We start from the raw sequence: 20,662 nt of genomic DNA on the forward strand, positions 1-20,662 counted from the left end.
TGAACCTTGGAGAGTTTTGAAACTTGCCCATGATTATGTGGCTAGCTAGGGATAGACCTGGAATTTGAATGCAGTTCTGTTTTAGTCAAAACCCCATGCCCTTAACTGTGGTTGCCTTTCCAAGTAGCAGGCTGAAGACCATATTAATAAATAGCAGGGTAGGAGTTTGGTTTTTGTTTTTGTTTTTGTTTTTGTTTTTTTGTCTTTTTCTTATGGTCGCACCTGTGGCATATGGAGGTTCCTAGGCTAGGGGTCGAATCATAGTTGTAGCCACTGCCCTATGCCACAGCCACAGCAACGCAAGATCCCAGCTGAGTCTACGACCTACCCCACAGCTCATGGCAACACCGGATGCTTGGCCCACTGAGCAAGGCCAGGGATCGAACCTGCATTCTCATGGATACTAGTCAGATTCATTTCCGCTGAGTCACGATGGGAATTCAAGAGTAGGATTTGACTATATCCCTTTCTAACTTCAGGTATCATGTTCTTTCTAGTCTGCCAGATGCTTCTCATATCAACTGTAAACGAGGAAGAAATGGTCATAATTTTATAATATTTAATGGAAATTCTTGAAGTCCTTAGGCATAATCAGTTAATGCTATCTGAACAAAATGCTTTACATGCCACAAAGAAAAACCAACTGAGGTGTTCCCCTTGTGGCACAGTGGAAATGAATCTGGCTAGTGTCCATGAGGATGTGGGTTCAATCCCTGGCCTTGCTCAGTGGGTTAAGGATCCAGTGTTGCCGTGAGCTGTGGTGTAGGTCGCAGGCATGGCTCAAATCTGGCATTGCTGTAGGCCGGTAGCCCTATTGGACCCCTAGCCTGGGAAGTTACATGTGCTGCGGGTATGGCCCTAAAAAGAAAAGGAAAAAAAAAAAAAAAAGAAAAAAGAACAAAAAATCAAAAGCTTTAAAGCAATAGAAATTAATCAGAGGCTTACTTTAACATTAATTTCCAATTGCATTCTTTTTTTTTTTTTTAGAGAATATTGCAACTGTACAAACTTGTTAAGGAATATTTACAGAGTTTATTTTTAAGCATAAATTATGGTAATTTTCCTAAGCTGAGTTATGAAGAAGTAATCAAATATACCAAGAAGTCTAGGAAGAGGCAATCAAAACTGAAGGCTAAGTAGTGAAGGGTTCTTTTTGGTTATTGTATTTTGTAGTTAGCCTAGTTCACATAGTCCATGTCTATTCCGAGACTTTAGAGGGTTCTAGTGCTCAGTCTGAGAAATCCCACCAAATGTGAGGTATTTGGGGAATAAAAATAAAAGAGGTCTCTTCAGTTGTTTTAGTGGAGTTTCACTCTGAGTGAAATATAATTCAGCCAGTTGAATCACTGGACTATTTTATTGCATTGGAACTCATAAAAGAATTGGATTCAAAAAATACCCCTTGCCATTTCAACAACTTAAAACCATAGTCTATTCAATCACTTCATAACAAAGTAGTGTGGAGAATGACTTCGCTGAAATGGTGCCAAACTCCAGCAAAGTGGTGTTAACATGAGGCAGCAAACGGGAAGGGCAGGACCAGGAATGTAAATAAGGCTAATTAGACTTTATTTATTAGCTAGCATTTAAAATGTGAGAGCAGTATGGAAATAATAAAAAGTATGTGGAGCTATCTTCCAGAAAGTTACAATCTAATTGAGAAAAAAACCAATTCATATGAAATAATACAAGATTTGCGAAGTAACATTAACACAGCAAAAAATGGTGCATAGATAAAACTGGATGCAAAGGAAACTTTTTACAACATTGTTTTTGTTATGATGGAATTGATTGATTTTATTCAGTCATTCATCAACTATACATTGTGGTACTATCTGTCCAACATTGTTTCAGGCATTTGAGATGCATTAGTGAACAAAACAGACTGAAAAAAAACTGTCCTAGGGAGTTGCATTCTAGAAGGGAGAGACATAACACAGAAATTTAAGCACATCGTGTATTAGAAGGTGGTAAATGCTATGGAGTATAAAAACAGAGAACATAGACAATGGAGAGAAGTTGGAATTAAGAAGAGTAGTTAGGGTTATATATTTATATATTTAAATTCTGTATCCAAGGCATATGGAAGTTCCTGGCCAGGGATTGAATCCAAGCCACAACCCACCCTTCTGCAGCAATCCAGGCCGCTGCAATTGGATGCTTAATCCACTATAACACAATGGGAACTCCTATATCTTTTATTAAAATTATATTAGTCTGTGAAAGCCAAATTTGAAATAGGGCCAAGCTCTTCTCTCTTAGAAAGGAATAAGTGAAAGGAAGTCAGTGAAGTAATGAACTTGGTGTCAGGTACTTTGTTTATCCTTTTCCTGGTCCTGGATGTGTCCTTTTAGAAGTACATTCGGTGTTTTGGGAGGGCCCATTGGCCCTCGAGATAAAATGTGGAGGGGCATGATATTGAAGATAGTATCACTGATAGGAGAGCACAGTTTCACTCCCCTTCTGCAATTATGAAGAATACTTGTACTGAATAGTATTTAGGATAATGAGATTTTCACTTTGCAGAAAAAAATTTTTCTCAATCCTCTTTACTGAAAAACCTGTCTCTTCTATGTCTCTTTATAAAACCAAGTCTATCAAGGTATTGGCCTTGAATAGTTGTCCATTCATTGAGTGACTAATTTCATGTAGAAAATGTTTTCTTTTTCAAGTGTATGGGAGTATTTTTTTGTCGCAGTTTAAAAAAAAAAAAAAAGACTAAGTATTAGCTGTCCTCACCTCTTCCTTTCCATTGACCCCTTCCCTCTTTTTTTCAGGAAAGCACAGATCTGTATCTACAAAAATGAGTACTATTCTCTTTTGTTTGACTCTAGTGTGCTTACAAAACCACCCTGCCCCATCCACCACCTCCTACCCTGAACTACATTTCCTTCCCTTTTTTTCCTCCCATTCCAACCCCATTCTGGCAAACTGAAACAGTTTTCTCAAAGATCACCAGTAATTTCCATTTTGCCAACGTTAATCATCTTTTCTAAGTTTTTATTTAACTTGTCTACCTGATATCTTTGGAAAATCTCCCACCTTTCATTATATCCCTTAAGTGAGATAAATGAAGGGTTATCATAAAAGTACTCAACTAATGTTGGTTGAATCTGAACTGATTATGGCTTTATCTTCTCTGAGTTCTGTTCCAGCTTAATGACTTACATCTTGTAGATACTTGGTGCACTTTGCTTTGTCTTATGTATGAATGAATGAATGCATGAACCTGTAACTTCTTCTGTCTCCTTTCATGGTTCTTCCTCTTTCTGACCTCAAATATATGCTCAGGAAGGTATATATTAGTCATTGTGCTAAATGCTTTATATGCATTGTCACTTATTTCTCACAACCACTTGATACGGTAGTTATTTTTATTTCTCTTTTACAAATGAGGAAAATAAGACTTAGAACTCTTAAATGACTTAGCAGGCTCACATATTTCGCTAGTACATGGTGAAGTCACCAGTTAACTGATTGAGCTTGTTCTAAAGGACTCAGATATTAGCTCTCTGCCCATTCTTTTTTTTTTTTTTTTTTTTTTTTTGTCTTTTGTCTTTTTGTTGTTGTTGTATGTTGCTATTTCTTGGGCCGCTCCCGCGGCATATGGAGGTTCCCAGGCTAGGGGTTGAATCGGAGCTGTAGCCACTGGCCTACGCCAGAGCCACAGCAATGCGGGATCCGAGCCGCGTCTGCAACCTACACCACAGCTCACGGCAACGCCGGATCGTTAACCCACTGAGCAAGGGCAGGGACCGAACCCGCAACCTCATGGTTCCTAGTCGGATTCGTTAACCACTGCGCCACGACGGGAACTCCCTCTGCCCATTCTTTATACTCTGCTCTCCTTTATAGATTCCATCAGTGATTTCAGTTGAAAGCTATATGCTCGTGACACCAAAATCAATGCTTTAAGAATTGACATTGTAGTGAGGGATAAATTAGGAGTTTGGGACCAACAGATATGCACTACTATATATAAAATAGATAAATAAGGATCTACTATATAGTACAGGGAACCATATTCAATATCTTGTAGTAATCTGTAATGGAGAAGATTCTGAAAGAGAATGTATATGTGTAACTGAATCACTTTGTTATATACCTGGAACATTGTAAAGCAACTATACTTCAATTAAAAAAAAAAATTGAGGTGTTCCCAATGGGGCTCAGCAGTAACAAACCCAACTAGTATCCATGAGGACACAGGATTGATCCCTGGCCTCGCTCAGTGGGTTAAGGATCCGATGTTGCTGTGAGCTGCAGTGTAGGTCAGAGATGCAGCTTGGATCTCATATTGCTATGGCATAGGCTGACAGCTACAGCTCCAATTTGACCCCTAACCTGGGAACTTCCATGTGCCGAAGTTGCAGCCTGAAAAAAGACAATAAATAAATAAGTAAAAATAATAATAATCAACAGTATATCCCATTTCTCCAACTGCCTGCTCTCAGCTATCTTGTCATCATATTCAACTCAACCTCTTTAAAACAGACATCATCAGTATTACCTCAGATTGTACTCCCTTTAAGTGATTTAGTTGTGACACTTTCTCATCATCCTAATTATTCAGACTTGAAACCATCTTTAACTTCTTCTTTACCATTTCCTTACCTTAACTCACAACATCTGATACAGTATTAGTCCCAAGGGATACACAAATACATGGCTAATCCTAACACAAGTCTCCACAGGTAGAAAAGTCAATCTGAGATATGTCTTTATTACTTTCCTTTAGTTAATAACTTATTTATTGTCCCCTATCATTTTAGAAACATACTGTGAAAAAAGTTCGTAAGAGCTCTTGAAAATTTTACATGTATTTGAAACTATTTTCCCAGAGTTGTACACACTGAATAAATGACAAATACTGCTAACTTAATAATTCTTCCTACAAATGGGGAAGATTTTGTTTTTTTCCCTGATGCTTATTCAAAAGCCTCCAGCACACATCTTCTCAGGTTCCACTGGGCAAAACTGGATCACATGGTTGCCCCTAGACCTGTCACTGGCAATGACAATTAAAACATTACTGTAACTGCTACACACCTATGGAAGAGAACATAGGTAAAACATTCTCCAGCATAGATTGTATTAATATCTTCTTAGGTCAGTCTTCCAAGGCAATAGAAATAAAAGCAAAAATAAATGAATGGGGCCTAATTAAACTTATAAGCTTTTGTACAGCAAACATAACCATAAACAAAACAAAAACACAGCCTACATAATGGGAGAAAATATTTGCAACTGTTGCAACCACAAGGGCTTAATCTCCAAAATATACAAATAGCTCATACAACTAAATATCAAAAAAAACCCCAAACAACCCAATCAAAAAATGGGCAGAAGACCTAAATGGACATCACTCCAAAGACATATAGATGGCCAGTAGGTACATGAAAAGATGCTCATCATCACTAATTGTTAGAGAAATGTGAATCAAAACTACAGCGAGGTACCATCTCACACTGGTAAGAATGGCCATCCTTTAAAAATCTACAAATAACAAATGCTGAAGAGTGTATAGAGAGAAGGGAACCCTCCTGCACTGTTGATAAGAGTGTAAATTGGGGGAGTTCCCATCGTGGCTCAGTGGTTAACAAATCCGACTAGGAACCATGAGGTTGCGGGTTCAGTCCCTGCCCTTGCTCAGTGGGTTAAGGATCCTGCGTTGCCGTGAGCTGTGGTGTAGGTCCCAGATGTGGCTTGGATCCCACCTTGCTGTGGCTCTAGCATAGGCCAGCAGCTACAGCTCCAATTAGACCCCTAGCCTGGGAACCTCCATATGCCGTGGGAACGGCCCTAGAAAAGGCAAAAAAAAAAAAAGAATGTAACTTGGTGTAGCCACTATGGAAAATGGTATGGAGGCTTCTCAAAAAGCAAAAATAGAACTACCGTATGATCCAGCAGTCCCACCCTTGGGCATATATCTGGAGAAAACCATAATTTGAAAAGATATATGCATCGTGATGTTCATTGCAACACAATTTGCAATATCCAAGATGTTGAAATAACCTAAATGTCCATTGACAGAGGAATGGATAAAGAAGTTGTGGGGTGTGTGTGTAATGGAATATTACTTAGCAATTACATAGAATGAAATAATGTCATTTGCAGTAACATGGATGAACTAGAGATTATCATAAAAATCAAAGTAAGTTGGAAAAAGACAAATACCATATGGTATCACATATGTGGGGTCTAAAATATGACTCAAATCAACATATCTACAAAACAAAAACAGACTCACAAATACAGAGAATAGACTTGTGTTGCCAAGGAGGAGACAGGGGAGGGATGGGGGAGTTTGGGATTAGCAGAGGCAAACTCTTATATATAGGAGGGATAAACAACAAGGTCTTACTCTATAGCACAGGAAACTATATGCAATATCCTTTGATAAACCACAATGGAAAAGAATATATATGTATCACTGAGTCACCTTGCTGTACAGTTGAAATTAACACAAAATTATAAATCAATTGTACTTCAAAAATTTTTTTTAAAAATAATTTTTAAAAGATTACCATAACTAGCTTAATTATACATATCAAGGCTTATCCTGTATCATCACAGAGCAGAAAATTGTTCTGTCTGCAGAATAATGGGACAAAATGGCTGTTATAAGTAACCAATAGGTGGGATCTGCCATAGCACTCTGTCTTTTTTTTTTTTTTTTTTTTTTTTTGCCTTTTCTAGGGCTGCTCCCACGGCATATGGAGGTTCCCAAGCTAGGGGTGGAATCGGAGCTGTAGCCGCTTACGCCAGATCCACAGCAACACGGGATCTGAGCCATGTCTGCAACCTACACCACAGCTCACTGCAACCCCGGATCCTTAACCCACTGAGCAAGGCCAGGGACCAAACCTGCAACCTCATGGTTCCTAGTCGGATTCGTTAACCACTGCGCCACGACGGGAACTCCACAGCACTCTTTCTTATCTTGGATTTACCCACTACAGAGCACCTGCATCTTAGCAAGCCATCTCTCCGAAAGTAAATACTGTGATTATCTTCTTTAAGAATGAACTACAACAGGAGTTCCTGTCGTGGCACAGCGGAAACGAATCTGATTAGGAACCATGAGGTTGTGGGTTTGATCCCTGGCCTCGCTCAGTAGGTTAAGGATCTGGCATTGCCATGAGCTGTGTAGTCCAAAGACATGGCTCAGATCCCGCATTGCTGTGGTTTATGGCACAGGCTGGCAGCTGTAGCTCCAATTAGACCCCCCCTAGCCTGGGAACCTCCATATGCCACAGGTGTGGCCCTAAAAAGCAAAAAAAATAAAAAATAAAATAAAAAAATAAAATTAAAAAAAAAAGGAGCACAACAGGAGTTCCTGTTGTGACCCAGTGGGTTATCTGACTAGTATCCATGAGGATGTGGGTTTGATCCATGAGCTCACTCACTGGGTTATGAATCTGGCGTTGCTGCAAGCTGCAGCATAGGTCACAGATGTGGCTCAGATCTGGTGTTGCCGTGGCTGTGGTGTAGCTGGCAGCTGCAGCTTTGCTTGGGAACTTGCATGTGCCACAAGTACAGTTCTTAAAAAAAAAAAAAAAAAAAAAAAAGAATAGACTACAACATACAGAATATTTAATACAAGAGACACTTTGAGGTGTTAGATATCCCCATTTCTTTAAGAACATACTATCTCTAGGAGTATCAATGTACATAGAAGAGAAGAACTGTCATTTATTTTTATTAACAATAATAACTAATAAATTTATTCAAAGGGATTTGATATGTGACACTCAGCCTTCTACTCATGTAATCCAACCTAGAAGCTATGGGTATTATTATCCCTATTAACCCATTAGAAACTGAAGTTTAGAGAATCTCAGTTCCTTGACCAGTACTGTGAGTCAGAGGCAGAAGCACAGTTCATACACATCTTGCATCTGAGTTAATATTCTTAACTAACATGCTAAACTGCCTTCAATAGTTGTCAGTAGAGATGAGACTAGGGCAAAACCTGCCCTGTCATTCATTCTGAAGCGTAGGGCTTTACCTATTTTTTCCTCTTGCTGACATTTTTGCCCTGCCTCCGGACCCCTCCAACAGAGTGGGTGTGATCCATTTGTTGAGGAATAGTCCAGGCTACTCTAATATTCTTCGTTGATCTGTACAGAAAGTCATGCTTTATTTTGTTTTCCCCACTTCAGTCTTTCAAGATGAGAGAATAGTGATGAAGAATGACAAAATACATACACTAGGAAAATATCTGAGGAGTTCCCACTGTGGCACGGTAAGTTAAGATTCCGTCTGCAGCAGCTCGGGTCGATGCTGATGTGTAGGTTGATCCCCAACCTGGTGCACAGTGGGTTAAAGGATCCAGTGTTGCTGCATCTGTAGCTTAGGTCACAACTGTGGCTTATAGTCAGTCAATCCCTGGCCTATAAATTTCCATATGCTAAGGATGTGGCCTTAGGAAAAAAAGAAAGAAAGAAAAATATCTGAAAGCGTACAAATATCCTAAAAGAGACATTTTTAATTTAAATTTTGTTCATAAGTGATATCATTAATTCTGTGAGAGTTAAAGGGGGGTAGTCTGAGAAGAAAAATATATGTGATAATATGATCATCTCCAGCCTTTCTTATTTTTATATTTTTATTTGAAAAAAAATTTTTGCCACACCCATGGCCTATGGAAGTTCCCAGGCCAGGAATCGAACACATACCACAGTTGTAAGCTGTGCCACAGATGTGGCAATGTCAAATCCTTTAACCCACTGTGCTGGGCTGGGGATTCAACCTGTGACCTTTCACTGTAGAGAAGCCGCTGATCCTATTGTGCCACAGTGGGAACTCTAAGGCTTTTTTATTTTTATTTATTTATTTATTGTTTGTTTGTTTCTTTTTTTTTATTTTTTTTATTACTCAAATGAATTTATCACATCTGTAGTTGTATAATGATCATCACAATCTGATTTCACAGGATTTCCATCCCATAGCCCAAGCACATCCCCCCACCCCCAAACTGTCTCCTCTGGAGACCATAAGTTTTTCAATGTCTGTGCGTCAGCATCTGTTCTGCAAAGAAGTTCAGTCTGTCCTTTTTTCAGATTCCACATGTCAGTGAAAGCATTTGAAGTTGGTGTCTCATTGTATGGCTGACTGCACCTAGCATGATAGTTTCTAGGTCCATCCATGTTGCTAAAAATGCTGGTATTTCGTTCTTTTTAATGGCTGAGTAATATTCCATTGAGTATATGTACCACATCTTCTGGATCTGGCTCCTCTGTCGATGGACATTTAGGTTGTTTCCATGTCTTGGCTATTGTAAATAGTGCTGCAATGAACATTGGAGTACATGTGTCTTTGCGAGTCATGGTTTTCTCTGGATAGATACCCAGGAGTGGGATTGGTGGATCAAATGGTAGTTCTGTGTTTAGTTTTCTGAGGCGTCTCCATACTGTTTTCCACAGTGGTTGCACCAATTTACAATCCCACCGACAGTGTACTAGGGTTCCTTTTTCTCCACACCCTCTCCAGCACTTATTGTTTGCAGACTTTTTGATGATGGCCATTCTGGCTGGTGTGAGGTGGTACCTCAGAGTGGTTTTGATTTGCATTTCTCTAATAATGAGTGATGCTGAACATCTTTTCATGTGTTTCTCGGCCATCTGTATGTCTTCTTTGGAGAACTGTCTGTTTAGAGCTTCTGCCATTTTTGGATGGGGTTGTTTGTTTTTTTGGTATGGAGCTACAGAAGTTGTTTATAAATTTTGGAGATGAATCCCTTGTCCTTTGATTCACTTGCAAAGATTTTCTCCCATTCTGTGGGTTGTCTTTTCATGTTGTTTAGAGTTTCCTTTGCTGTGCAGAAACTTTTCAGTTTGATTAGGTCCCATTTATTTATTTTTGTTTTTATTGTCAATACTCTTAAGAGGTGGATCTGAGAAGATGTTGCTGTCGTTTATGTCAGAGAGTGTTTGGCCTATGTTTTCCTCTAAGAGTTTTATAGTGTAAGGCTTTCTTATTTTTAGTGCACTCATTGTTGTCATGCTTTGAAATCTGACTTATTCTGACTATAACTTTAGGCTTTAGTAACTGCAAATTTAAATGACAAAAAAAATCTTTGCTGAATCACCATTCCAGGTTTCTTGAATTCGTGTAGCTTTGGGGAGGAGTCTAGCTTCAAAATACAAAGTTCTTTGTGGTGAGAAAGTCCTTAAATTTCAACAAAAACACTTAAGTAAACTTCTTTAATTATTTAATTCCATCTGTGTACCTCCTAGGCTGTGTATTCTAAGTGCTAGGATTTTTTTTTTTTTTTTTTTTTTTAGTTTCCATTAGCTATTTTGCTTTGATGTTTTCACCTCTTTGCCATTGTAATCAAGCCTTCCTAATGGTGACATTTACAGCTCCTTGTGGCATCATACTGCCTAACATTTATCAAACCCCAAGGAAACCCAGGCAGGTATGAATGAGCAATAGTGGAGAGGGCACAAAAATATGAAACTGACTAAAACGCAAATACTGAAGAACTGGATTTGGTCATTTCTGGCTGAATAAGGGAGATAAAAAAGAGGAAGGGAGGGTCCTAAGAAAGGAGAAAGAGGAGTAGAGAATGAGGAAATAATGAGACCACGAGCATATATAATTGTTGAGGAACAGAAAAAAGACGAATTCAGGAAGAAAAGAGCACTTTGCAAAATATCCTTAAATGTATTGAAGATTTTTCAGTGTGCATGTATTTAATGTGGTGAGATGATTTAGAAAACTCACTCTGAGTTATCCTAACCCAGGGAGAGTTTTAGGTTTGTGAGCTTTCTTCACTATGCATAATCCTCACCCTGCCACACACACACATACACCCCAACACACACAGTTGCTGAGAATTTTCTTTTTTCACTTGACATTCAGCTCACATTTACTTTCTCCAACTTTTGGAAATTACCACTCAGATGCAAATGCAGTATTATGCCTGCCAAAGTGCTGAGCAGAAAAGAGACTTCTTTTACACCTTCCATCTTTTGGGCTTTTGGGCTTGCTCTTTCAATCTCTTCTAAATAGTAAATGGGGAGATTGTTGTTGTTCAGAGGAACACAAGGGCATTTGCATTACTGAGTTGGCTGCTTCTAGCAAGAAAGAGATTCTTTACAATTACCTTATCAGCAAAGGGATCTGCTTGATTTCCTTTTGATGCTGTTTCCCAGCTGATATTCTAGAACTAGCACAGAAGCAATTCATACCTTCCTGAAATGGCTCTTGAGCTGTATCAAATCAGCTTGACCTACTCATCTGAGACTTGTAGGAATACATTTGTATTGTAATATAATACATTTATATAGGGTTTTTCCCCCTAGTTGTTAGCCAAAAAGAATAAAACACTTAATCAAAAAACAAAACAAAACAAAAATAACCTTTAGTAGTTTAAACCGAATGAAAATAGAATTCTGTTAATAATAGTTCACAAAGTTGTGGGAAACCTTAAGTACCATAGAACTATAAAAAGTATCTCTGTAGTTCCTGCTGTGGCACAACAGGATTGGCGGCATCTTGGGAGCACTGGGACACAGGTTCAATCCGCAGCCTGGCCCAGTGGGTTAAGGATCTGGCATTGCTGCAGCTTCAACTTAGGTCACAGCTGTGGCTCAGATCTGATCCCTGACCTGGAAACTCCATATGCTACTGGGCAGCCAAAAAAAAAAAAAAAAAAGAGTATCTCCAGACACATTTTGTGCCATTATGAGCTATGATCTTTTTTTTTTTTTAAAGTGAGTACTTTGTTTTGATCTTGAGATAGCTATAAACAGTTATATGAGTCTGTCAAGTGTTATGTATTAAATTAAAAGAAGCTTACCTATATAAACGAGGGAAGACAGTGTTGAAACAGGTGAGTATTCTTCAAAGGTTTTGGAAGATCATTGTTACCAAACTTGGGTCCACTTGCTCATCATGCAGCAAAGCCAACCTACTGACAAAGGATTGTGGTGAAGAAAAGTACAGTGCTTATTGCAAGGTGTGAAGCAAGGGGAATGGGCAGCTCACACTGGAAAGACCCAACTCCAGTGGATTTGGGGAAGGGTTTTTTAAAGACACCTTTAGAGGTAAGCATTCCAGGGTGCCTGATGAGCTAGTGCACTTTCTATTGGCTGGTTGGTGGTGAAGTAACGGTAGTGTTTCAGCCATCTGGTTCAAACCAATCTGAGGTCTGTGTGCTTATGTTTGCATGTAGTCACCATCTTCCACTGAGTGGGGGTCTTAGTTTCTGCACAATAACTCAAAGATATGCAGCAGTATTATCTATGTCCCTTCAGGAGAAACTGGGAGTCCTGTGGCTCAATTGTTCTAATATTTAACTGCTTGAGTCTTTTCTTTGGAAGTCAGAGAAGGTCTCCAGATTGCATACTTTTTTTTCTATGAACAAAAAACAGGGGCCATGGAGGGGCTTCTCTACCCAGGAGGGCCTTGCAGGGTCCTGTTCATTTTTTTTTCATGTTTATGTATTTGAGGGATTCTATTCTTGGTTTAACTTTTTTGGTATAATTATCCTTTCAATTTAATTGTATGTAGTCTTTAGCTACTTGGTCTTTCTTAAAAATCTAGGGCATAACTTAGGCATTTAGGAAGTTCCCTCATGGCTCAGTGGGTTAAGGATATGGCATTGTCACTGCTGTGGCTCTGCTCACTGCTGTGGTGTGGGTTCATTCCCTGGCCCAGGAACTTCCACGTGCCAAGGGTGTGCTCCTCCCCCCAAAAAGCCAGTAATTTATGTTTTTAAAAACTATAGTATAGGGAGTTCCCATTGTGGCTCAGTGGTAACAAACCCAACTAGTATACATGAGGATGCAGATTTGATACCTGGCTCAGCTCAGTGGGTTAAGGATTTGGCTTTGCCATGAGCTACGGTGTAGGTTGCAGATGTGGCTCAGATCTGGAGTTACTGTGGCTGTGGTGTAGGCTGGCAGCTGCAGCTCTGATTTGACCCCTGGCCTGGGAACTTCCATATGCCATGGGTATGGCCTTAAAAAAAAAAAAAAATACCAGTCTAAAAACTAGAAGACAGGACAGATTTATTCACATTATTGGCAATTTGTACCATAAAAAGAATTTTCTTTCTGCATTATTGAAATAAATTCAAAGCATGTTTATTTAGACCCTGTTTCTGTCAAGATACTTATGCTTGGGAAAATAAAGCCAGAAGACCATTCCTGCCTTCAAGAGGTTTATAATTGAAAAAGGAAGAAAACAAGTATTTTTAAAACATATACGAGAGAAAATGTGGTTAGTTTTATTTTAAAAGCTATAAATGAAGAGAGGAAAAAGAAGGTTACTGACAAATAATAAGTATATCTACCAAGGGTCAGACACATAGGTTTTCTGGTTTAATCCTCAGGACAGTTCTCTAAAACAAGTATTTTTAATGTTTACTGTCAGATAAGGAAACTGGGTTTTAAAAGGATTACATAACTTGTTGAAAGTTACAAAACAAATCAATTACAATATGATTACTCTCCTTGCTCCTATATAAAGCTGATTTCTTTTCTGGTTTCCTAGATTCCATCTTCTCTGGTCCACTGGGGGCATCCCTTAAGAGCTGTCTATACTTGCTGCCTCCAATTCCTTTCCTCCCAGTTGCTCCTAAGCCTATCCAGTAAAGCTTGTGTCCCTACCACTCCACCTTATTTGCTCACTTCAGTGTCACCAGTGACCTCCATGTTGCTATATGTAATGGTCCATTTTTATTCCTTATTTGACCACTTAGCAGCATTTGACACAATTGTGACTCCTGCCTTTTTGAAACTTTACATTTGAACATCAGAATACCACACTCTTCTTTTATCTCACTGGATGTTCCTTCTCAATCTCCTTCATTGGTGTCCTCTTCTCCCCAGTCTCTTAAAATCAAATTTGTCCCAGAGCTTGCACCTTGGTTCTCTTCTTTCTATCCATCTCATGTCTTTGGAGATCTCATCAAATACCGTGGCTCTGATACTATTTACAGTATGCTGACAATTCCCAAATTTAAATCTCTAGCCCATACCTCACTTCTGAACTCCAGATTTATATCCAGACTAAGCCTATGATTCAGTATGTCCATTTGGAAGACCAAGATACAAAAAGTAATTCCTGATCATTTTCTCCTAGCCTTTTCCTCTTGACCATTCTTCTCAGTTGATAACAGCTCCATTTTCCATTTGACCTCTGTCCAAAAACCTTGGAGTTATCCTAAATTACTCTTTTTTTCTTATACTCACAATCTGATCTATCAGCAAATCTGGTATCTGTTGTATAATAATGTGGATAGATCTCCAAATCATAATACTGAGGAACAAAAAGCCAGATACAAAAGAATGTATATAGTATATACTGTATAATTAAATTTATATGAAATTCTAAAAACGTAAACTTATTTATGGTGACAGAGAAGATCGTTGTTTGCTTGGGTGGCTTGAGTTGGAGGAAGAGACTTTGCTACGAAGGAGCAAAAGGGAATTCTTGAAGAATGGAAATGTTTCCTTGATTGTGGTAATGGTTTCATGAGATATATATCTGACAAACCTTATCCAATGGTACATTTTCTTTGACTACAGTTTATTATATAAATTATACCTAAATGAAAATGATAGGGGCACACACATAGGCACGTATATACACACATAAAATTGTCTTACCACCTCCTCAGTGTATCTTACCTTTCCTCACTTGGCTGCAGCAACATAGTCTTCCTTCACACTCCTCCTTTAGGCCCTCTGCACTAGCTATTCTCTCTGCCTAAATAACTCTTACCCCAGGTATTGACACCTCCCAAATTTGGGAAGGACCGTATAGCACCTTCTTACTGTTTATAACTTGTGGCTTTGACCCCCATTCTTTTTTTTTTTTTTTTTTTTTGGTCTTTTTTGGTCTTTTTAAGGCTGCACCCGTGGCATATGGAGGTTCCCAGGCTAAGGATAGTAGTCAAATTGGAGCTGTAGCCAACAACCTACACGACAGCAACAGCAATGCCAGATCTGAGCTGCGTCCGTGACTTACACCACAGCTCACGGCAACGCTAGATCCTTAACCCACTGAGGGAGGCCAGGGATTGAACCTGGATGTATTATGTCACAATAAGAGTACAAATAAAGAGCCATGGTAATTTTGAATTTCAGCTGTCAGAAGTAAAGAAAAACGGTGGAATTTAACTAGGTCTTTAAAGGAGCAGTAAGAATTTGATTTCCAGGTGTTCCCTTGTGGCACAACATGTTAAGGATCTGGTGTTGTCACTTCTATAGCTCAGTCCCTGGTTTGGGAACTTCCACATGCCTCAGGCATGGCCAAAGATAAAAAATAAAATAAGAATTTGTCTTCTGAAGAAGTGAAAAGGTATTCCAAGCTAAATAAAGATGCAGTTGTTGTTGAAGACAATGAAAGTATCCAGAACATTTAAAGAATAACTAGGAATCTAGTTATTGGATTGGATCTATATCTTAGCAGCCTTGAATACCTTTCTGTGGAGTTTGAATGACCCTATCAAAGACATTTAAATAGCACAGTGATACTATTAGAGCTCTCTGCATCAGGAAAATTACATTTTGGGCCAAATATAGGGAAAGTTGGAAGTAAGATTTATTTAGGGGGTGTAGGTGTCATTATTTGCTTATGTGGCTTGTCTATCCCTCTACCTTTTAAACACCTAAAGGATTAAAACTTTGCTATGTATCACTGATATTCTTGTGGATATTAAGTTTAGTTCCTTTTACACTTTTTCTACCCTTCAAAGTTAATTTAAGAAGATGGAGATATCCCAGGTCAGTTGTTATAAGTCTGTTTACTTTTTAAAAGTATTTTAATATTGACAATCTGTTTACATGTATGTTAGCTAGAATAGATATAGATTCATATATTTTTGAAAACAGCAGTTCCTGTGAGAGCGAATTGTCGAAACAGTATAAGGCAACTTTCAACAGGAGTAACTGCCCTAACATGTATTCTGTCAGCATACATGGATGCTTGCCCTTTCTGCCAGTGACAAAGCAAAATTAAGTGACTAAGAATGCTGAGTTATTCTTTCAACATTAGAAATTAGGCAAGAGCTTCAATTTTAAATGCTAACTTTCTAGGGTATAAAGGCATCTCTGAAAGTCCCAGGATGGGATTACCTCCTACACAGATTTTGGAACACTTAGGCTTCCCTTGTCTTGAATTGGCACGCTGCTTTTCACTAAACAGAAATTCTCAATGATAATATTGCCCTCCCCCCACTTTTTTTTTTTTTTCCCAGTTCCTTTTTTTTTTTTAAAGCACAAAGTGAAAAGCAAGTTTTAGACACCAGGGCTTGATCTGGTTTGGCCTTAGGTAAAGCAAATCAAAATGATTAAGCAGTTAGTATTCAGCAATATCGTAAGCTAAATGGAATCCTTTATAATTTATTAAGTCATTAATTTTAGAAATCTTTTCATACAGTGATTTAACTGAAAACTGCCATAATGGTTAAGAGAGTTGGCTTGAGGTTAGACAGTCTAGATTTGAATCCTTCATTTTTAAGTAAAGCAAGCTGTAGAAATAGTAGTTCAAAGAACACGAAGAAGTGATGGTTACCATTTGTTTAACAAAAATATTTGCCATAATATTTCTTAAAATCACAAATACCTTAATATATTTGATATGTGAATTAGTATAATTCAGCAGCATATTTTGGCCACATACAGTGTACCAAACAATGTGTTAGGCACTGGTGATAGAAATACAATCCCTTTCCCCTAATAGTGTATGGTCCTAATGGGAAACACTTATCTAAGACAACCTAAATCTGTGATTATACAAGTATATAAGAAATGTTTAGGAGTTCCCATCGTAGTGCAGTGGAAACAAATCCGACTAGGAACCGTGAGGTTGAGGGTTCTATCTCTGGCCTCGCTCAGTGGGTTAAGGATCCGGCGTTGCTGTGAGCTGTGGTGTGGTGTAGTTCTCAGATACTACTCGGATCTGGTGTTGCTGTGGCACTGGCATAGGCCGGAGGCTATAGCTCTGATTTGATCCCTAGCCTGGGAACGTTCATATGCCTTGGGTGCGGCCCTAAAAAGACAAAAAGATTTAAAAAAAAAAAAAAAGGAAAGAAATGTTTTATAACATTCTTCTGTGGAAACGTAAAGGAAAAAACTCACCCCTGCTTTGGGAGAGTTAGGAAAGTTGCCCTAAAGAGGTACTATCTAGGCAAATTCTTGAACAAATTCTAGTTATCTAGGAAGAAGGCAAAGACAGACAGCTGCTTATTGATATCCCAGGGAAGTAGCTTGAGATAGGAGGGTGTCCAGTGTGAAGTCTTGAAGTTACAAAGGACAGGGTTCAAGAGCAGACAAGGACCAGATCACAGAGGATTTTATTTGTCATCTATCTACAGTGAGCTTGGATTTTATATCCTATACGTGATGGGATTAAAGGACTTTAAGCTAAAGTGTGGCATGGTCAGATTTTAGTTTAAGGTTGATAATGCTGGCAGTAGTGTAGGGATTGTATTCCATTCATAGACAACTTTTAAGAGTTTTTTTTAATCAAGTTGTATATAAAGAACTGATGGGGTTCATTCACTTTTTCTAAATTTCAAGTAAATCACTCAAGTATGAAGAAATTGCTTTAAATACCTAAATAAGAAAGTACTTGTAATCACTTATATCTTGTGGAATTTATACATTTGAGGTTCATAGTCAGAAGCAGTACTGTTAAAAGATCAAGTAATAGCAAAAAGACAAAAAAAAAAAAATAAAAGATCAAGTAAATGCAAAGAGTCTTTGGAAACAGATGTTCAGGTTAAGATTTTACACTTAATCAATTATGTGTACTCTAATTACTGTATTTGCTTTTTTTTTTTTTTTTTTTTTTTTTTAGTTACTGGGTGGAAAGTAATGAAGTAATTGTAAACTTATTCTTTGAATTACCAAGATATATTTTTGAAAGGAAAAGGATTATCAAAGGATCAGTTTTGCTAGACCTGAAAAAGAATAAATTTTGACTATTAATTTAGTAAACCATTTGAAAATTGTCTGAATCTCAGTCCAAAAATTAATTAGGGAGGCTTAGTCTACTGAGGCTGCTCTAACAGAGTACCATAGACTGGGTGCCTTAAACAATAGAAATGTATTTTCTGGCAGTTATATAGTCTGAGAAGTCCAAGATCAAGATGCCAACCACTTCAGTTTCTTTTCCCATTTACCTTCTAGAGATGTGCTCATCATGACCTTTCCTCCTTGTGTGTGTGGGCTGGTATACTTCGGAGAGAGATCTTTTTCTCGTCCTCTTCTTAAAAGGCCACCAATCCTGTTGAATTAGTTTCCCATCCTTATGACTTTATTTAACCTTAATTACCTCCCAAAGGCCGCATCTTCAAAGATAATCACATGAGACATTAGAGTTTCAAAATATGAATTTGGGGTGGGGGGATGACACAATTCTATATATAGCAGAGGCCAAGTAGGCCCTTTTCCAGAGATGTAAATGTAAAATTAAGTATATACAATTTAATTTTGACATTTCGGGGTCCCCCAATCTGGTTGTGTTAAAGGAAAACCTTTATTTTCGGGGCAACAAAGTAGAGACAGGAGAGAAAGAGTCCCAAACAAAAAAAGAACTTGCTGATAGCTGTGGCATTTTAGAGAAATTGCATGCCAGATAATCCTTCATTAGCTGTAAGAAGGTTTATTTTCAAAGCTCTTATTTCTGCATGTTCTTTTATTCTAGTGCCTGGCATTGTAATCCTGTAGCAGGGAGTCAAAAGTTATAAATACAGGACTCTTACAGTGCCTTTCTGTATTTGGTGATCTATCTGTATTTTGTAGGTAAAATTTGCAGAGGCTAAAGGTGTTTATTTCTTGGGTTTTTCTTTTACTGGTATTTGGAACAATTAACGTGAAGATTGCTAGGAATTTCACTTACATTGAACTCAGGGCATTTGCCTATATGTGTGTGAATTTGAATAAAAGATTTTAGTTTTATTTTATTTTATTTTATTTTATTTTATTTTATTTTATTTTATTTTATTTTATTTTATTTTTTTGTCTTTTCCAGGGCTGCACCCGCAGCTTATAGAGGTTCCCAGGCTAGGGATCTCATCGGAGCTGTAGCTGCCGGCCTACACCACAGCCAGAGCAACATGGGAATGGAGTTGAGTGTGCTACCCACATCACAGCTCATGGCAACACCGGATCCTTAACCCACTGAGCAAGGCCAGGTATCTAACCTGCAACCTCATGGTACCTAGTCAGATTTGTTAACCATTGAGCCACAACGGGAACTCCCTGAATAAAAGATTTTAAAACCAAGAAATATGCCAAAATCATAGACTTTTAGAATTAAATGGAACTTAGATATTGTCTCAACTAACTCCAAGACCAGGAAACTGAGGCTTTGAGAAATTAAATAACTTGGTCAGTGACGGAAAGCCACTTAGGAACCAGTATAGGATTAGTACCTAAGATTTTATCTTCCATTTAGAGTACTTTCCATTTATATCATGATGCTTGCTACCCAACTGGCAAGTTTCTTTGTCCTTGAGGTTGCAGGTTTGATCCCTGGCCTTGCTCATTGGGTTAAGACTCCAGCATTGCTGTGAGCCGTGGTGTAGATCACAAACACGGCTAGGATCCCAAGTTGCTATAGCTGTGGCTTAGACCAGTGGCTACAGCTCTGATTCAGCCCCTAGCCTGGGAACCTCCATATGCCCATAAAGACCCCCCCCAAATAAAAAGACTATCATTCTTTCTTGTTTGGTAGCCCTAACCTGAACTTCCTACTCTAGTCTCTTATTCTGATTCAGTCTTTTAAAAGTAATTTAGTTTGCTTTTTCCATTACAAAGTAATGCGTTCAATGAAGAAAATAAAGAAAATATGAAAAGATAAATAGAAGATAGAAAATGCCTTTATTTCCAATACCCATAGATAATCACTATTAATATTTTGGTCCATATTCTTCCACTTCTTTTTTCTTTTTCTTTTCTTTTTTTTTTTTTGCTGTTTAGGACCACACCCATGGCATATGGAGGTTCCCAGGCTAGGGGTCAAATCAGAGCTGCAGCTGCAGGTAGGTCTATGCCACAGCAATGCCAGATCCAAGCCACATCTGCGACCTACACCACAGCTCACAGCAACATTGGATCCTTAACCCATTGAGCAGAGCCAGGGATTGATTGAACCCTCATCCTCACAGATACTAGTTGGCTTCATATCCTGCTGGGCCACAACAGGAACTCCTCTTCCAATTCTTTTTCTATAATGTATGCATAATACTTTGTTTGTTTTCTTCTTTTTCTGAGATTTTTGTCCCCAGTCACCAAAAGAAATCCCAGATATTTTATAACACATTACAGTTACAGAAATCTCAAAATATTAAGTTCATCACTCTTTGAAATTGTTGTAGTTATTAGACTTCCTGCTAGCTCTCATTACTAAATGCATTAATAAAGAAGCACGTATATTAATATATGACAAATTTGCTTTTTAAGATTTTGGTAACTATCTCAGTGGGATTCATTTCCTTTCCTTTGTAATTCTAAGCGGTTAACTTTTTTCATTTAAAACATTATTCTGAGAAGGTGGAGGGCCTGTGATGAATGTCACAAAAAAAAGTTAAGAATTCCTCTTACAGGTAGACTTTTATTCCTTTAGTCTGGCCCAGTGTTACATGAAAATTACTTTAAAGGATTGTGTTTTATTTTTATTTTCTTCCTTCCCTCCT

At 38.2% G+C, this 20,662-nt stretch overlaps 2 protein-coding genes and 1 long non-coding RNA gene across 3 annotated transcripts in view; 2 read left to right on the forward strand and 1 right to left on the reverse strand.

Moving 5' to 3' along the window:
- The window catches only part of LOC146396568 (uncharacterized), an 81,730-nt gene extending 62,511 nt beyond the window's left edge, over positions 1–19,219 (forward strand). Inside the window, exon 3 of the mRNA XM_084997478.1 lies at positions 18,997–19,219. Coding sequence (XP_084853604.1) covers positions 18,997–19,141 — 145 coding nt within the window. The 3' untranslated portion in view covers positions 19,142–19,219. The remainder of the gene's footprint in view (positions 1–18,996) is intronic.
- Positions 1–20,662, forward strand: part of TAOK3 (TAO kinase 3) — a 181,895-nt gene that overhangs the window by 52,002 nt on the left and 109,231 nt on the right. The gene's annotated exons all lie outside the window — the stretch shown is intronic.
- LOC146396569 (uncharacterized) lies at positions 239–5,826 on the reverse strand. Its single transcript, XR_014826143.1, has 2 exons — positions 3,817–5,826; positions 239–3,512 (listed from the first exon to the last, which is right to left on the reverse strand). It is a non-coding gene; the product is annotated as an uncharacterized LOC146396569 (long non-coding RNA).

The sequence above is a fragment of the Sus scrofa genome, chromosome 14, assembly GCF_054392235.1.
Source record: "Sus scrofa isolate SSC_HxYL_T2T_F1_AM1 chromosome 14, Sscrofa_HxYL_maternal_Yorkshire_Landrace_v2.0, whole genome shotgun sequence".
NCBI classification, from domain to species: domain Eukaryota; kingdom Metazoa; phylum Chordata; class Mammalia; order Artiodactyla; family Suidae; genus Sus; species Sus scrofa.